A 19,111-nucleotide genomic window follows, 5' to 3' on the forward strand; every position below is an offset into this window, starting at 1 on the left:
AAGTTGCAAGGTACCAAATCTGGCCTGAAGGGGGCTCAGTCACCTGGGTGATTTGATGTTTTGCCATGAAACCTTGCCAGGAAACATGGTACATGAGCAGATGTGTTGTTGTGATGAAGTGGCCAATTACAGTGGTCGTTTTTTGTTGTATTGCATCTTTCAACCGATTAAGATATTGAGGTAGTACTCCTTATTAATTGTTTGTCCTGGAGGGGCACACTTGTGATGGGCAACACTTTCTCAATCAAAAAACACAGTTAACATGCTCTTAAGCTTGCTGTGACTTTGCTGCACCTTCCTTGGAGAACCAGGTGAATTTCATTGGGACAACAGGGCCTTTGTTTCAGGATTATAGCCATAAACCCATGGTCCATGTATAGTTTTGACCTTCTTGAGGAGGTTTAAATTAAGTCATTAGCAACTGCACCATGATGTTTCTTCTTCTCTGGTAGCAGAAGCCATGAAATAAAATTTGCCATGACATGTTTCCTGCCAAGATACTGCATCAAAATCTCAGATACAGTAGTTTTTGGAATCCCCATATCAGCTTCTAGTTCTCACACTGTCAGTTGCTGATCTTTGTGGATTGCAGCCCATACATGTTCAACATCCTCAGGTGTTCTGGTTGTTGCAGGGCTTCCAAAATGTAAATCACTTTCAAAATATTCTCAACCATCTTTGAAGCATTTGTGCAACAGTTTTATTTGAGCTGAGCTAATTGCACCATCCCTGAAAGCCTTCTGAATCATTTGAATTGTTTCTGGGGAAGAGTGTTTAAGCTTAATGCAAAATTTGATGCATATTTATTATTCTACTTACTCAGTCATTTTGAATACGATGCTCCCACTGACTAGTACGGTGAAGTCATCATTGTTCACATGTGTGCATTCCAGTCCACTCTCCTTGGCTGCCAGGTTACATCCATGTCACACATTGTTCTTATTATATTAATGATGGTTTGACTTTTCCAGACAGACCTCATATATCAATGGTCCACTTGATGTTATTATTAAGAACTTAAAGTAGTTCTAACTCATGTGTATGTGTGCTTTTACTTCAGCCAAAATCAGCTGTATAGGTGGAGGCACAAAGTAGATTGGCCATTTGGTTAGCCAATTAGCTTTACCATGTAAGATAACAACAACAGCAAAAAAACCATTACATCAATAAAATATTCTAGTAACATATAACTAGATTCGTCAGGCTGTCCCAGAGTTAAATATTCATCTGTGTGGAATTTCTACAAAGTGTACGATATAATTCACAAACAACTTATATGTGGCTATATTATGTCCTGATATCAGTATTAAGAACAAGATCTAATAACTCACTAGAAGAGGACTCTAAACCAATGTGTTAATTCAAAAGCAGCATACAATGCACAGTATCCTGATTTCTAACAATCTGTAATTTTTGTGATTAATTTATAACCTTAATGATTTGCTTATACAATGCAGCCAGTAACAAATGTAACATAAGGCATCTTATTATAAATGGGAAATGTCTAAAATACATAGTCATGAAAAATTAATGAAAGACCTAACAATGAAATTCATTGCATGCTAATGAAAGCATTTTAAATCCTTTCAGATTTTTGGATCTATGTTGTAATTTATTAATAAGGTAATATCAACATTTGTCACATTCAAACACATGTTGGAAAACCAAAGTAACATTTTTATGTCAAAAAAGGCTTGGTAAAATTTAGCACTTTTTTAGCTCTTCTCCCAAATTCCAAAAATATGTCTCTTTTGAAACAAACGTTCTCATACTCTCAATTAAATTAAAAAAAAAAAAACTCTATTGCATGCATCTAATCAACAGATATATGTTAAACATCTACTTTCCTTGAAGTAACATATCTTCTATTAATGATGAGTTCACAATGTCATAAAGAATTGAAAGAGTGTAAAGTAGCGAGAGAACAGAAAATTTAAGCACATATTGTTTTTGAACTTTTGTTGTGTAACTTGCTAGGTTTAGTAGTCTAAAAATATATAAACTTTTTGAGCCCCATTTTCCTTTGCTGTGAAATGGTGGTAAGTCTCAACTAATTGAGATGATCAAAAATATGTGGTAACTGATAAGTGGTTTTGGTTAAAAGCAAGGACTGTGGGGTCAACAGGTAACCTGCGTTTTAATCTCAGTCCCACCCTTTGAAGTTCAATGGACTTAGGCAATTTATTCAATCTTTTTGTTGTTGTCCATTTTAGATTCCTCATTTATAAAATGGATGGATGGATAACATTAGTGTATCATTCATTAATAGTTAATTTAATGTATCAATGGATGGATTCTGTAGTGGACCTACTACATATGTTTGTTGTGAGGATAAAATAGTACTCAATGGTATAGAGGCTGGCACAGTCATGTAAATTAGTTGTGAGACACATTAATAAGAACTCAGCCAATCATAGCTATTGCAATCTGCCCACTGATCTCAACTGTCACTCTATACTACTTCTACATGTAAATCCTGAGAAATACAGGATTTTTCCTTCACTCAACAAATGCTTATGGAGTGTTAGTTATATGTCAGGCACTGGTGAGACACTGACTTTGAAGTGGTTGTCTGCCATCACCATTCTATATGGGTCCCTATTAAACCTGATATCAAAGAACTATAAAAGCAAAGGATGAAGCATATATTACACACACACACACACACATACACATTTCAGACAATATAGCTTTATAAAAAGTCTTTTCCCTGAATGAGAAAATAGTAATTACCATTAAATGATTTTTTAAAAAGTATCTAGATTCCTGCTAATACTGCCTACTATAGTCCTTTCACCCACAATAAATTGTGACATACGTAGGTAATACGACTGTCTTTGTTTTCTAGTCATGTCAACAAATGTTACTCACTTTAAATTGCATCATCCCCTCCCCCAGAACTGTCTCCTATGTGTTTCAGTTTACCATTATATTTTTGTTTTTGTGTTTTTAGCTCTTAATTGGTAAAATGACAATACCTAAAACATCATCTACAACTAATATCAAAACACACAGTCATTTCCAGCTGAAGTTTCTCACCATTTGGGTAAAAATTAATATAAAGTATACCTAGGAATAAACCTAGATTTCCAGAATTAAATGGATAAATCAGACTGAAAAATACTGCATCTACATTATCCTGTAAGTTTTTGCCACTATTTCTAAATTAAATAAATAAAATTTAGAAGGTATCATTTTACACTGAAGATAGGGAGAGTCATGTCTATTTGAAAAAAATTCTTATGGTAACATTATATAGAACAAAGTTATTAACAGAAAAAAAAACAGAATTTGGGGGCTAAACATAAAGCTATACTAATAATTCTACTAATACAAAATATAAAGTGAATCCTGTAACTGATACTGGTAACCAAGACAGTGGTTTGGGGGGAGTTGGTGCTTCTATAATTTTATATTAGAAAATGCCAAAGGTTATCTTTACCAGCTAACAATACTGTTTTCTCAATATATGTAAACAATTAAATCTATGAATTTATCTCAACCCAAAGCAAACCATTTTACTTAACCTTACATCATACCTAACCTACTATGATATTTTACACTTTACTTATCACACAACTTCTGAAGTTACCACATCACTGTGGCAATAACCATTTTCAGAAGCCTATAGAAAATGTGGAATATTGAAATCATAAAAATTAAGCCTCATGAAAAATACATAAGCAATGGCAATGTTTTTTAAAAATCTTTAGCATTACTTTATTTACCAGTATTCCTGTACAGTGTCTCACTTAGAAACCCTGCATTTAACAAAATATGCTTGTTAAAATATTGGGCCTTTCAATTTAAAAAATATTTAATTTTACCTTACATTAATACAAATAATAAAACTCTGATTATTAAAAAAGTATTATCAAAATATATGTAGGAAGACTCTTACAAAATGCCTTTAGAAAACTAAAAGAATAGACTTCCAAAAGAAAACAAGAATGATCCTTTGGGGAAAAATATTCTCTTGTCTTATTTTGACCTAAACAGTCAAAATAAGCCTGTGGTCATTGTATTTTCACATGGTAAGTCTCTGAAGAAGTAGCAGAAGGAAAGGTGGCCTTTAAAAATATTTTATTTATTTATTTATTTTTAAAGAGAGGGAAGGGAGAGAGAGAGGGAGAGAAATATCAACATATGGTTGTTTCTCACACACCCCTAAAAGGGGACCTGGCCCGCAACCCAGGCATGTGCCCTGACTGGGAATCGAACTAGCAACCCTTTGATTCACAGGCTGGTGCTGAAGCCTCTGAGCCACACCATCCAGGGCAGAAAAATGTCCTTTTGAGGACTCTTTTCTGTTGATTATTCTCTGAGGGGTGGACAAGTCTTTCCTTATACAGTACTTTATAGGAAGGACGATGACTTCTCTTAAGCTCACTGATGGGTTTCACTAGTATACTGGAGCAAAGCAGTTTTGCTTTTATTGGTGTACATGCACTTATGCTTTTTATAGTACAGAATAACTTGAAAACAAATTTTAAGTAGCTCATTTTTTCATTCCTTACTTCTTATAACACCCTGTAATTTATTTATGGTAAAATGTGTTAGTGAGAAACATACACAATTACTGATCAAACATATATGATACATGAGAGCATGGTTCCTACGACAGCAGGAAAAAAAAAAAAAAGGAAAAATAGATTGCAAGAGCGATTGCATTAGCCATACTGAAGATTTTAAAATGTTATTATCCTACAGGCAATAAAGGTATTGTTTGGATTAAAAACTAATAATAAAAATATAACACTTTTAGGATAACATGTTCATTATACATCACCGCATGCAGTTTCTATTTTAGTTTCATTTTTGTTTATGATTCAAATGATAAAAGTATTTGTGAATTGTTTATTGCCTTGTGCCTTATTTGTTTAGCTAAATTAGAAGGTATTTAAATATCTATTATTACAAATTAGTTAAGCCTTAAAATAAAGTTGATTATATTCTTCCATTTTTGAGAATAACTCTCAAATATTAACTTTATAATTCTTTAAAACTCTGGTAACTTATATGTATGTTTTTATGGAAAGCAAAAAATATATAAAATTTAAAAGATACATTTCTAAAATGGTTAGTTAGAGCACTATGGTTCGAGGACTTTTTTTTAGCTTTAGACCTGTTGACCTTCCTTATTTCATTTCAACGCAAGGTCAATGATGAGTGTCCAGAGCATGGAAGACACTGTATCAATGTTTGAGAGTCCATAAAGTGCAGAAAACAGACTTTTCTCCTAACTACAACCTATTGAATATGCATACTGGATTAAACAACACTAGTGAGGTATAAAACGCCACAAGAGTAACATTTTACTTATCTTCAATGAGGAGATAGCATTTTCCCCAAGCTTTAAGAAATGTGGATAGTTTCAACTGGTAAAAATGGGAGACAGAAGATTTTATGCATAAAATAAAGCACAAACAAAAGCACAGGGATTTGGAAGCATGTGGCTACTTGGGGAACTCTGAATGGTGTTTATAGTCTATAGAGGTAGGAAATGATAGAGGGAAATTAATCTTTTAAGGTGAGATAGAGTTGTGGTGCCCACAAACCACAAAAGGCCATCTTGCAAATTCCTGTCCTTTATAAGAAGACAAAATGTTACAACTTGTATTCAACTGGTACAAAAGTCACTTTTATAGGGATCAGAGATGATCAGAGTGGGGGATAGTGCTCTACCCAAAAAGGTATAAGTAAATATATCATACTCTTCACATTAAATTAATTATTACTTAAGATTTAAAAGAAATATACTCTACATTTAAGAAATGTGTATTACCCTTCTCAAACCCACAAAATATGAAACTACCCTTTATTCTGTTTGCCAATGTGTCAAATATATTTGTATTTATGTGGCAAAATGTAAACTTCAGTCAAAATAGTGTATAAGGTAGAACAAGTGTACTTAGTTTCTATACCTCCTTCGCTTCTCCCAACAGGTTAAGATTTTGCCCACATTAGGGTCTTCACATACACACACACATACACACACACACATTAATCAAAATCTTTGGATCCCTCTCAGATATCAGCCCTCAATCTGTAACTCACAATGTGGTTCACCCTAACTACATGATCTAATTAAGTCCCTGTCTCCATGGACCTCAACCTTAGCCTTTTTAATGCTCTTATGCTTCACAGGACTTTGAGTTTTATAATTTCTTTCTTTCCATGTTCAATGACTTTCTACCACATAGTTGTAAGCTCCACGACAGAAGGAACTTCATCTGTTCTATTCACTGCTCTACATAAAATACCTGAAACAGAATCTGACATACTATAAACATTCAATAACTTTGTCAAAATAATTTTCAAATATGAAGACATATAGAGCTGTCACACCTACACATTTTATCTTTAAATTTACAGAACAGAATTTTTAAATTTTTTGGTGGTTATTCCTATGCAAAGAATGAGCATTGTAAAAAAAGGTAAATATGCATTAAAATTTTATTAAAATAGTATTTAATAAACCATTGAAATAATTATATAGTGACATATAACATAAATTCATGTAACTATATTAATATATAATTTACATACTAAAGTGTTAATATTTAATTTGCTTAATTTAATCACAATAAATTAATTTTTCTGAGACTCAAGAGATATATCTACATTTTTCTTCACTAAAAATATATTTATTTATATATTAAAAATATAAGGAGAATAAAAGAAGAAATTTTGATGAAATTGCCTTCTAGCCTATCTTCTTTGCCATTCTCTCATCAAAAATAAGGGAAAAAGAGTGACCTCAAATATAATTATATTACAGATTATTGAGGCATGCATATCACTTTGAACTCATGAATATCAACAAAGCAGGCAGGGTTGAAATGGTGAAACAGACTGTTAGGGAACTCAAATGTCTTTCTATATCTGGGAAAATGTATAACCTCTTCTTAAAATTCAAAAATGTAAAGCAAACCTTCATTCATTACTCAGTATGACACAAAATGTTTATTATACATATTCATAAAAATATATTGTGTGTATTTAAACACAGTAAGTTTTAATAATTGTCTAGAAGACAACATATTTAGTTATTTCAAGTAAATGACAAATTTGTAGTTCTACATATGTAATACAATTTTATGTTTCTTAAAACAGCCACTCTGATTTTTTCTCAGATATTTTCTTCTTAAGCTTGATTCTAAGAGCAAGTAATCTCCAATTTTTAATTGTCACATAATAAGCTGTTGTGATTTAAAAGTATTTAGCTTTAACCTTTTTAAAAAATGAGCATTAAAACTTTTGGTCATAAATCTGTGGAACACTTACATAGATTTGCATGTGTAGCATATGCTTCTGTCTCCTGTCTTTGGAACAACAGGACACTTAAAACAAATACAGCTGCGCACTGAGAATACAATGTGCTGGGCAAACATATACTCCTATTTATGTAAATACATCCTTTGATGTTTTCTGATGAGCCCACATGGTTACAAAAAGCAAGCAATCCCCGTTTTTCCCACAGAACACCCCACATTCTCTCAAAGAAACTGCTCATAGCAACTCAATGTGGAGACAAGCAGAGACGAACAAAAGCCACTGGGCTCTGGCTCTTTAGTGAATTGCTTTCTCAGACACTGACATTTTAAAGGAAGCAAAAGAAGGTTATGCTGGGCACTAGTTTCTTGGGAGGAAAAAAAAAATATATATATATATATATATTTACAGTAAGGCAGCTACTGTAGTCGTCCATATGTGGTAACTGTTTGGTTTGCCTCATGTAGCTCCTGAGTCCTTGAATTAAAAATGATACATTTTGGGGATATATACTTCACAAAACCCCCAAATAAGACTCATTCTGCCATAGCCTGTGTCTTTCTGTGCCTCTGAAGATATTCCCCAAGGACTTCGAAATGCTAAATGCTGCAGGCTAAGCAGCTTTCCCTAAATCTCAGTTGAACTAGCCCTTACACACACACCCTCCACACACTACTTACACTCTACTGAAGGCAGTGAGGAGATCACTACATTTCACCGAAGTCTAGGAGCCAGGGAAGTCTCCAGAAGACCTGGGAGGCCAACTGAGACCAGACACAAAGAAATTTCTGACACTTCCAATCAGACTGAAAACTGTCAGTGAAACCCCGAGGTGTTGCAGAGATCTTTGCCCAGTATTCTGGAGTCAGACTCTATCCCTGGAGGAAGCCAAGACCCTCTGAGTAGAAATATTTTCTCTGGAACCCAGCACACATGAGACTCAAGAGCCAAGAGGCAGCGGTGGGAGCTGGCCAACTTGCCAGCTTCGGGCAGGGTTGAGTTTTCAGGGGCTACAGGTTGCCTCAGAACAGGTTCCCAGCTCCCGCGGTGGGCAGGCGCTCGCGGCGCTAGTAAGGGAGACTTTGGGGATGGCGGTGGATACTGGGAGACTGAGGGAGGAAAAGGGGAGCCCAAAGAGGCCCATGCAGGCAGGGAGATCCGAGGATGCACCTCCCAACAGTGACCCACACAGACCTTGGCGTCGCAACCTGCGCTTCTTGAGACCGAAGATGCGCACTTTGGAGAAGATATCCACCAGGTTGCCATTGCAGAGTCCGCGGTTCTTGCTAGGGCTGCTCCGCCTCCGACTGGCAGAGGGCCGGTCCCAGTGCTGCTCCCGCGCCTGCCGCTTCTGGCGAATCAAGCCACTGGCGATAGCCGCGGCCATGGTGGCCCCGGAATGGGTCCGGGGGAGGTCAGGGGCAGAGGGAAGAGGAGCTAGGGGCACGAGAGAGGGAAGAGGCTCCGTGACCCGGGGCTCGCTCCCAGGAAGGCGAATGGGGGAAGCCGGAGGGGCTGGGGAGAGGAGTGGGGGCTCTCAGTCCCGACTGGGATCCATCGTTCTCTTCGCGGATCGCGGGCCAGGTGCGCAGATGCGCCCCAGGCGCGGCTGGATGAGCCCGGGAACCTTAGGTCGTGTCCGCTGCCTTCCGGTCCAGTCGGAGCCTGGAATGGGGTTGGGGCTGCGGGCGCCGCAGGTCACTACGCGACGCTGGAGCCCTCTTGGGGGCCGCCACCACCCCTAGCGCTGCGTTTTTGCCCTGCCCGCTTTCTCAGCAGTTGGTAGAACTGGCTGCCTTCTTCCAGGGCAGGGATGGAAGGCAGGTCCCGGGTTGGACCTGGCGCGTCAGTCTGACCAGTTAGCACTGGGCAAGACTCAGCACCTGGCTGGAGCTGCCCCGCTGTCGCCGCCCGCTCTTGAATTTTTGCCGGTGATTGTCAAGTGCCTTGGAAATAAGCATCTGGAGAGAGCAATCTTCTCTTTGGAGATCTCTAATCAAAGCATTTCATTCCCACCCCACTACATTCCCCTCACGTCCCCCTCCTCTGTCTCTCTTCAGAAAGATTTAAAAAACGTGTGTGTGTGTGTGTGTATACCCACACATACATATAATATTTTTAAAATATTATCATTAATAATAAAGACATCTAAAATGGATTGCAGAGATTGGGTGGCTAAGAGGTTGAAACAAAGCAGATGGAACTGAAGGACTATCGCTGCACTTTTTCTTAGATGAAACTCGTAGGCCTCTGAGGCATCCGTGGCCTAGCTGGGGCTTCTAGATCTTAATGTGTCTCCGGGTCCACAGAAACTCTAAGATGCGGTTGGAGGATGAGGTGGTTTCCGCCCTCCCGGCTAATCCCTTAGGCACCAAAGCCACCCCACCCTGGGAAAGGAGGAGGAGGAAGGAGGGAGGCAAGGAGGGAAGAGAATGTGTCCTGAGGAGGGAGGTGCCTCCAATCCTTACCTACTGCACTCAAACTTGTCGGAATATCCCTTCTGCTGCCACGAAGAGTGGGCTTGGTATTTTGAATCGGCAGCACAGAGCAAAAAGGAGGATGGAGGGGAAGGTGACAAGATGTGGCAACGTGATTTGGAAAGAACCCTTCCCAAATTTGCTCTCCAGCAGTTGGAGGAAGAGATACAGCCACTGTAGCTGCCATAAAACAGCAGCTGGATAGGATAAATGACCAATGGAATATTGAAGAAGTCACAGCAGAAATATTAAGGGTTGGGGAGGATGTCACAGTATTCCAATGACAATAAAAAGCAGTCAGACTGAGAAAGAGTCTAAACTGAGTTTATCAACTTTGGCATCCGTGGGTAGAGAAGCTTTGTCGAAGGGCAAAGTGAAGCCATAAATACTATGTTTGAAATTCAGATACAACAGTGCTGCCTCTTCTCCTTGATATCCTATCTGTGCCTTGACAGTGTTCTGTCTTGGATAACTGAAAATATGAGGCCCAGGAAGAAGGGATCATGTGGAGTGCAACCTAGGAAGGAAGTTCGGGAGAAAAAACAAAACAAAACACTTCACGCTTGGATGAAACAGATCCGTGGTTTATAGGATACAGTGCAAATGACAGACTGAGTGTAGCTTTTGCTAGTGTGGTTTACCTTTCCCTCTGCCTTTTAGCTGTTTTGCTTATCATTACAAGACAGTAAAGAAAAGAAATGCCCAACCTATACTTATTTGGTAATCACACTTGTAACAATCACTTATCTGGTGACTGCTTTACAGCTGGAGTGAAGAAGCACACTCTAAAAGCAACCCTGGGAGCAGTTTTTCTTTGTCTCAGGAATAAGCAGTAAAGCACTACAAAGACTTGCAACAAGGCCAGCGAAAGAAATTCAGCCAAGGGCTGATTACAAAGAGGCTAGACACTTTCTGCTCTACAGAAATTTTCCCACAATCTTTCCATGTAAGAGATTATTGCTAGGCTGTTATTTGTTCTATTCACTCCATATTTGCTAACAAGTCTCTTTGGGGAAGAGAATTTAATGTAAAGGGAGTATGTGGATTTGAGTCCAAAGCAGTTAGAACAATGTATATCATATTCAACATTCTTGCCTTGCTATATCTATAATATAATAACAATTATTAAAAGGAACATGAAGGATTAATTTTCCAGAAATTTACAATCTCTAATCATCCATGAGATAGTAAAAGTAAGAAAAAGGGGTGTGTTAACTATTTTGCTCTATCTCTACCACTTTAATTGCTCTTTTACATGTCTTTGTTCTTTTATGCTGTGTTGCCATTTTCTTTCTTTTTTTTTTCTTTTCTACTCAGAACTTAATAGTTCTCCGCCATTTTCTTGATTAAGAAGGAAAGAACATCTGCAGACATAGATACATCTAATAAAAGTCTATTAAAGTATGACTTTAAAACAAATTCACTAAAATAAGTCCCATTGAACATGAAGAGTAGCTACTCCTGCCTTCCATTATTGAAGACAGGCCGTTTGGACATTTCAGGTGTTATGGTTTGGAATATCCAAATGACTTTACAATAAAAGCAAACATATTTACTCAAAGATACTAGTGATTTTTTCAAAGAAATATAGTACAACTTCCTCAATCAACTTATCCTAGTTTGTTTTGCAAGGTGTTGTTTTTTTTTTTTTTTTTTTTTTGTCTTTATATGGATCTATTACATTAATTTAAACACAGTGACATTAAGATTAGCATTATTATAACTGTGTGAATTGTTTCTTTTCCAGGCATTTTCTTATGCTGAAGTCTTATCCCCAATTCTTTGGTTTGGAAAATTGGGGAGGTTAGTTTTTTGTCTCCTTCATTGTTCCGGCAACCTACAGACAGGCTGCGATTCAGTACCATGGACAGGGATCCTGCCCAAGCTGTGGCTCTCACAGCGGAAGCAAGTTCCCCTGAGTGCAGGAGCACTCTCTTGAGTCGCTCTCATACTGTCCACCCTTAAGAGCGCTATCTACCTTTTCTCCCTTGTTTTTCAGAGTGGAAAGAAAATTAATTCTCACTGCTTCCGCTGACCTTAGTAACACACATCTTGGATTATAAAGCTTTTCAGCTTTTTGAAAACCGATAAATACTACTTCTTTCCTGATGTATTCCTACCACTGGCGCAGCGCCTGAAACAGTTAACAACTCAGTCTCAGGGCTTCCATTCATACTGTGAATTTCACAAGCCTTGAATGGTTGTTTCTACGCTACGTGCTTTCCTGTTTTGGTTTCCTGATTTTAAGGGAGCTTGAGGTAGGGGCAACATTAGAATAATCAAGGTCATTTAGCTTAATCCCTGCGTTTTCCTTTTCCCTTCCCAAAATTTTATTTAGTTGTTTACAGAGAGGGGGTAAGCTAACGAAAACGCAAGAGAGCCATCTGCTGTTTTAAGCTGTGAAAAAGCATGTGCAGAACTAAAGTGAAAAGCCATTCAGGGCCGGTGAACACAAATCCGCGCTTTATTGTGATTTAGAAAATAACTTCTCACTCATGAGAAGTTCCTCAAAGTTGTTAATTTCACTTTTGACTGTATAAAAACAAACAAAAAATGAAGTCTTGCCCCGGTAGAGTGGCTCCTGACCAACCTGTTAGGAGTCTGAACTCTTATTCAGACAGTCTTGGTTCACGTCTTCATTTTGCTACTATCTGGCTATATAATAAAACAACTTCATCAAGTGTCTTATTCTCTCTCAACTTAAACGTCCTTATCCTAAATTAGAGATCCTGATAGAATCTCCTTTTCAACTCTTGTAACATCAAATTTAGTAAATCAATGTAGACCTAGTACAGTGTCTGGCACATCCTAAGTGCTCAAAAATGACAGCTATTATTTTCGTTATCTTTCAGATCACTTATTTCTATCTTGTAAGTTATTTTCCTTTCTGTGGTTTTTCAGAATCAAAATATATGTATTCTCGTGTATATTTCCTCACCTCCTAAATAGATACTTTGGCAAGAGTTTTAAAAATCAGAAATGTAAAAATTATTTTAAGTTTTGCTGAAAGAAGTCCAAGTTGAAACCTTAGTTTGTAATTGACTAAATTTGTGAATTCAGCCTTATAAGTCTATTTCCCTACTCATCAAATATTAATAATAAAAACATTTTCCTTCCTGACCTGGCCTGTGTGGCTTAGTTGGTGTGGAGTGTCATTCCATAAACTGAAAAGTTGTGGGTTCAATTCCCAGTCAGCTCACATGTCTAGGTTGCAGGTTCAGTCCTCGTCCTAGTGCATGCAAGAGGCAATCAATTGATGGATTGATGCTTCTCTCCCTCTTTCCCTCTTCTTCTTTTCTCCTCTCTCTAAAATCAATAAGTATGTCTTTGGGTGAGAATTAGAAAAAAAAAACACGTTTTTCTTCCTTACAGGGATTAATACGTGCACATACAAGAAAACAGGTCCAAACTGTAAGGTACCACAAAAGCATCAGTTCATTGGAAACTGATTATTTGACCACTTCTCTGTGTTTTCAGGTCTCCTGAAGATGTCATGCCCATTGGCCCCTCTACTTTACATATGCTGTTCTCTCTGCCTGGACATTGTAATTACCCCTTGTCCATACTCCTCTTGGTAATACAAAACTGACTAAAACCACAATTGGAGTAAGGTAAACATAGGCTTGACTGTATGTCTCTGAGCAATTTATATAAGCCTAAGCCTCAATTTCCTGCTCTGTAAAACTATCATAATAATATAATAAAGCTATTATGATGATTAAATGAGAACATTTATGTAAAACACTTAAAGAAGTGCCTGCCACATAGTGCTAATTCAATAAATGATAGCTACTGGTAATCACTTAACTCCTCATCATTCAGGCCTTCATTTTTTCAATGACCAAGTCTTTCATTGATAGCTCTGTGAAGATGTCTGAAGCTGTCTAGTGAGCATTTCATGCTTAACATGGGAAAAATAAATTCTAATTATAAATTCTCATTCTTCTTTCTCAGACCTGGTCTCTTCACTCTTCCCTATCTCTGGAATGACAGCTCCATTCTTCTTGTCCCTCAAGGCCCAAAACATTGACAATTTATTGATCTCATTTCTTTCTTTAATATTCCATATGTAATTTCTCAACAAAATCTATTCACTCTATCTTCATAATAAATTTAAAATATAATTGTTTCTCACTGTCTCCACTGCTACCTACTACTGTCATCATCTGGACTATTACAATAGCTACCTGATTGGTCTCTTGGGATCTAACCTTGCTCTTCTTTGATATACTCTCAAAACTGTGGCTAACATGTTAAAGGTATAAATAAGATTACAAGGGACCAAAAAGAAAAATAAAACAGAATTTATTTATTAAAAAATTGTGTATTCAGTCTTACATGTCACCTTAAAAATACTCTCCATTTGATGCATTACACATATTGAAACATTTTTTTCCATTGCTCAAAACAATTTTTGGACTAGTTGGTATTGATCCCTTGTATTGCTTATGTTGTTTATTTGTTTCACCTCTTCCACATCAGCAAAACGTTTCCCATTGAGGACTTTTTTCATCCAGGGAAACAACAACAACAAAGTCTCTCAGTGCAAGATTGGTGAACAGGAAGGGTGGGCATGGGGGCCATGCCATTTTTTGGTCAAAAGCTGTTGAACACTCAGCATGGTGTGGGCAGGTGTGTTCTCAAAACACCTATCATAAAATGGGCAAACACATTGAAAGAGTGTTCAGAAAAATTTCACTGAAGCATAACATAGTCTCTCACAACAATGCCAGATGGTACACTGATACAGATGTGTTCCTAGAACACGAACACTCACTTAGCAGGGAAAGCCTGTGCTACGCAGGAACTGGACTCCAGAACATAATTCAAAATTCCACACTTTGATAGAAACCTAAGACCTCATAGGTGCCTACAATGCCCAATATAATTTCTATTTCATTTGTGCTTTCATTTGGTATCAGAAATCTCTACTTCTTTCTTTATTCACCAGTTACTATTTCTCAGACAAACTGGCATGCTCCTATGGCAGGACATTTATACTTGATCTTCTAGCAGATTCTCTCACTCCTTCAGTTCTTTGCTCACATATTATCTGCTCATTTGAGATCTTCTCTAAAAAATCTACTTAAAATCCCAACCTCCAAACACAATCTCTTCTTCCTTTCCTGTTTTCTGGTTCTACTTAGCACTTCAAACTTTTAAAAATTCATTTCATTTTTAAAAAAAATTTATCTGGTCTATCTCGCTCTCTTAACATATAAGCCTTTGTCTAGTGCCACATGCCCAGTGCTTAAAATAGTGTCAGGTAGAGTAGCTACTCAAAAATTTTTTTTTGTTGATAACATTAAATTGTATATATAGACATAAAGACAGTTAATACCAAATAAGAGGAACAGAAAATCCTGCTTAGCCAAGTCTTTCAAGGACAAATTACTCTATGGTGCTTGATCTCTTTAAGTACTAAGACATCTGAAATTCTATTTGAATTATACACAATCTCAACTCCATAAATAGGACATAGAGAGTACTTCAGTCATTGCTTGATGACTTAGACTCAACCTAACAAGACATGCAGTTTGAGTTCTGAATTCCAGGGCCAAGGGCAGTGATTTTCAACCTTTTTTTAATCTCATGACACGTGTAAACTAATTACTAAAACTCTGTGGCACACCACAAAATGAATTATAGTTTTTGCCAATCTTATTTTTAAAAGTTAGTATAAGTTTGATTTATTCACACTAGACAGCTATTTTTGTGTTGGATATTGTCATTTTTTATTTAACAGTCTAAGAGAAAAGAGTTCAGTTACCCCTGACTAATTAGCCAGATAATGTATTTTAAAATTTATTGCAGCACACTGGTTGAAAATAGCTGTCCTAGGGGCTCCCTGAAAGATGTGAGACTAATTCCACCTCAATTAGACAGGACTATATTACTGACCTTTGTCATGCATCCCCCACACCCTGTTTCTCCCTTGCTTTCAGGTTGCCAGTTGACAATATGCCCCTCTTCAAATTTGTCACATTGAATCTATCATAAACTGAAAACTGATGAATATACTTATTAGAATTATCTATAAATATGAAAGGAACTGAGTATATAAACAAATATAGCCTTACTGATATTGATTTAATTATTAAAGAAGCCTTTTTCCCATTGCCCCCTTAGTTTTTGTTATGCTCCAATGGATTTTGTTGCATAGATTGCTTAAGTTCCAAATAGATAAGTTTCTGCATGGCTTACCAAAAACGAGTACACAATTTTGTGTTTATTTCAACTTTAAATAAACAAAAAGACCAAAGAACATATTTTGTGACATTGATGTTTATATCAAATGCTATCACTTCTTATTTTTCACAAAATAACAATCTTATTTTTTCTTTTATTTCTGCCATTGCCACAGGCATTATTTAACCTTAACCAAATTCATCAAATCTAAGAAATCATTTAAGATACATCATTATTTTAGGTAGGACAAGAAAAAAAAAAACCCATTTTATTAAATGATTTTATATCATAGATTATGAGATCTATGGTATACTGATTCCAGAGATGTTTACACATAACATTTATTTGCATCTTATAATTAATGAAATTAGAATTTTTAAGTCTATAAATGGAAATTGTACTCTTATTAACTGTTTTACTCTATTTTCTTAGATCTCTCACATGTTTAATATTTTAAGTGCCTCAGAGCATCTGAATTCTAAAACATCTTTAGTTTTGTGATTGTTGTTGTCCTGTTGTTAATTCGTTTATCTTTCAGTGGTTCTAAGTTGAAGAGATACATAGGGTGGAAAAAATATTCCCCAAATGTTTCCTGTTTGCTTATTTGATCATCTCCATACAGTGAGTGACTCACTCCATTTTGTCACATGGTCTTTTTTGTGAATCACTTTTGAACACTTTAAACATCTCTTAAATTAAGGATAAAGCATGAGGGTGCAACCTTTTTTTTCTCAGAAAAAAATATTATAGACTAATTTGGTGCTAGCTGGAGCAGGGTTTTTAGGATAATTGGCATTTATGTCTTTATCCATTTTTCTGGATAAATGGGTTTTATTTAGAAGTGGATGAGGTAATTCTGGGAATGTAGGCAATATTGATTTTCATTTTTCTCTCATTTGGGAAAACATCAAAAAGAAATGTTAAGTTGTACTTTGAACAAAATTTCAGCTAATTACAGTTCAAATTCAAAATTATATTTTTACAGTTCAAATTCAAATCATATTATATTTTCATTACAGTTCAAATTTAAAATAATTTTATATTTTTCCTCTGATGGTATTATTGATCTTTAGAGTCAAAGGATAATCTAAATAAATGTTAACATATTTTAAATTATATTTTTAGGATGTGATTGTATTAATGGTATAATGGTCTTATTAATTAACTTTGATGTTCATTTTTATAAGGCAACAGATTTCAATCTATTTTTTTAATCTGGAAGGAATTTTATTGCTGCTTAATATTTTGATTCAATAAAGAAAAAGTGCAAACTATTGGTATCAAAAACTTGTGAACATTCTTCCCTATATAAGTAATACTAGACGGATAATAGCAGCTGGCTTAGCTTTACAAATCTAGTGTATTTTTTAATTAGCTAATATGTTGAAAAAATATTCTCAGTGGCTTCCAGCCTTCTATATTAAAATGAACCTAAAATGTGCATAACATTCATTTCAGAGCTGTGAATATTGACTTATATTTTTATACTCTATTATCAGCAGTGGGAGATGATAACATCTATTTAAATGATATATCAGTGAGTTGGCTGTTTAAAGACTATTGAATATTTCAACAAATTTTTACTTAATTTCCATAAAAGTCTGAGAAATGAATGTTCATTTTATAGCTTCAATGCAAAGATTCTGTGGCACCTATGATATAATTTTAGCAATATTGAACACTGTGACCAATTTCTATTTAATGATTACTATAATGACTACTTTCATAACAACTAATTGTTCTGGATTAATTATGTTCTTTGTATTCAGTAAATATGAGTTAAACGTGTATGAAACATATGCATCTGCACATACTCACATAAACACATGCATGCACAAAACAGATAACTAAATTCTTGATTCTGGCACAGATAATTGTAAAACATTAGTGATTTCCAAAGAAAATTGACTCCCAAGAGTCTTACAAATCTATTTTCATTACCACCTAAGAGTATAGGTTACTGGGACTCAAGGGAACGATATAAGGATCTGATTTTTCAGTTCTTATACACAAAGTAAAGACTAGGCTCATGAATATGGCATTAATTTATAACAACATCACATCTCTTAATTAAAGTGTATGACCTGGAAGTCCATCAGGAATTATTGTATTCTTCACACCTCAAAAATCTCTTGACAACTCAGAGATCACTTTGTTCTAAATTTTGGCACCAATTCTTTTCTTAGTGTTCAGAGTTGTTCTGAAAAAGTTGCTATTAATCTGTTTCTGATCTTGTAATCTACTTCTAAAAGATGTACATGAAAGTAATTTGCAAAGTGCAATGCACTTTAAAGGTGTTATTATTATAAATTAATGTCATATTCCCGAGCCTAGTCCCTACTTTGTAGGTAAGAACTGAAAATTATATCCTTAAGTGTTCCCAAATCCCAGTAACCTACAAGATGTTTCCCATTGCTTCTGTAACAAATTACCACAAATGTAGTTGCTTAAAACAATACATTTATTCTCTTACAGTTCTGTAGGTAATAAGTCCCAAATAAGTTTCACTGGGTTTTGGTCACGATATCTGCAGTGCTTGTTCCTTTTGGAAGTTCTGAGAAAAGAATCAGTTTAATTTTCCTTTCTTTTCTATTCTTTTATTTTCTGTTCTTTCCTTTTCTTTTTTCTTTTCTTTTCTTTTCTTTTTTTCTTTTCTCTTCTTTTCTTTTTTCTTTTCCTTGGCTCATGGCCTTTTTATCACAGCATTCTAAACTCTTGTTTCTATGTTCACATCTCCTACTACTGATTCTGATCCTTCTGTCTCCCTCTAGTATGAACCCTAGTGGTTACATTGGATATACCTAGATAATTAATGATCACCTCCCTATCTCTAAATCTCTAATTTAACAACATGTGCAAAAGCTTACCATGTCAACTAACATATTCACAGGCTGCTTGAATTAGGACTTGGACATCTTTGGAGGCTATAATACTGTCTACCATATCTACCTTATATCTAAAGCACATGGAAGTAGAGCCTTGCTTAGCCTTTGACAATCACCCACTCAACCCAACTACCATAGTTAGGATAATTGCTCCAAAATGTCAGTTTAAATCAGAATCCACTTTCCTGCAAATATATACATTTTAACAGCAGCTTCTTACTTGGTTGAATCTCTAGATCACTATCTGCTTCTGCATTCCCATTGCTTTACTCCCCGCTCTGAAAG

General features: G+C 35.9%; 1 protein-coding gene across 2 annotated transcripts in view; it reads right to left on the reverse strand.

Annotated features, from left to right (window-relative positions):
• Window positions 1-19,111, reverse strand: part of FGF14 (fibroblast growth factor 14) — an 891,082-nt gene that overhangs the window by 242,893 nt on the left and 629,078 nt on the right. Inside the window, exon 1 of one of the 2 annotated variants that reach the window (XM_090258947.1) lies at window positions 8,470-8,662. The exons of the other annotated variant lie outside the window; for it this stretch is intronic. Within the exon in view, the coding sequence (XP_090115073.1) occupies window positions 8,470-8,662 (193 nt within the window). Of the gene's footprint in view, window positions 1-8,469; window positions 8,663-19,111 lie in introns of those variants that run through there. 2 annotated transcript variants of the gene reach the window in all.

This window comes from Furipterus horrens, unplaced genomic scaffold, assembly GCF_987537825.1.
Source record: "Furipterus horrens unplaced genomic scaffold, mFurHor1.1.pri manual_scaffold_12, whole genome shotgun sequence".
Classification (NCBI taxonomy): domain Eukaryota; kingdom Metazoa; phylum Chordata; class Mammalia; order Chiroptera; family Furipteridae; genus Furipterus; species Furipterus horrens.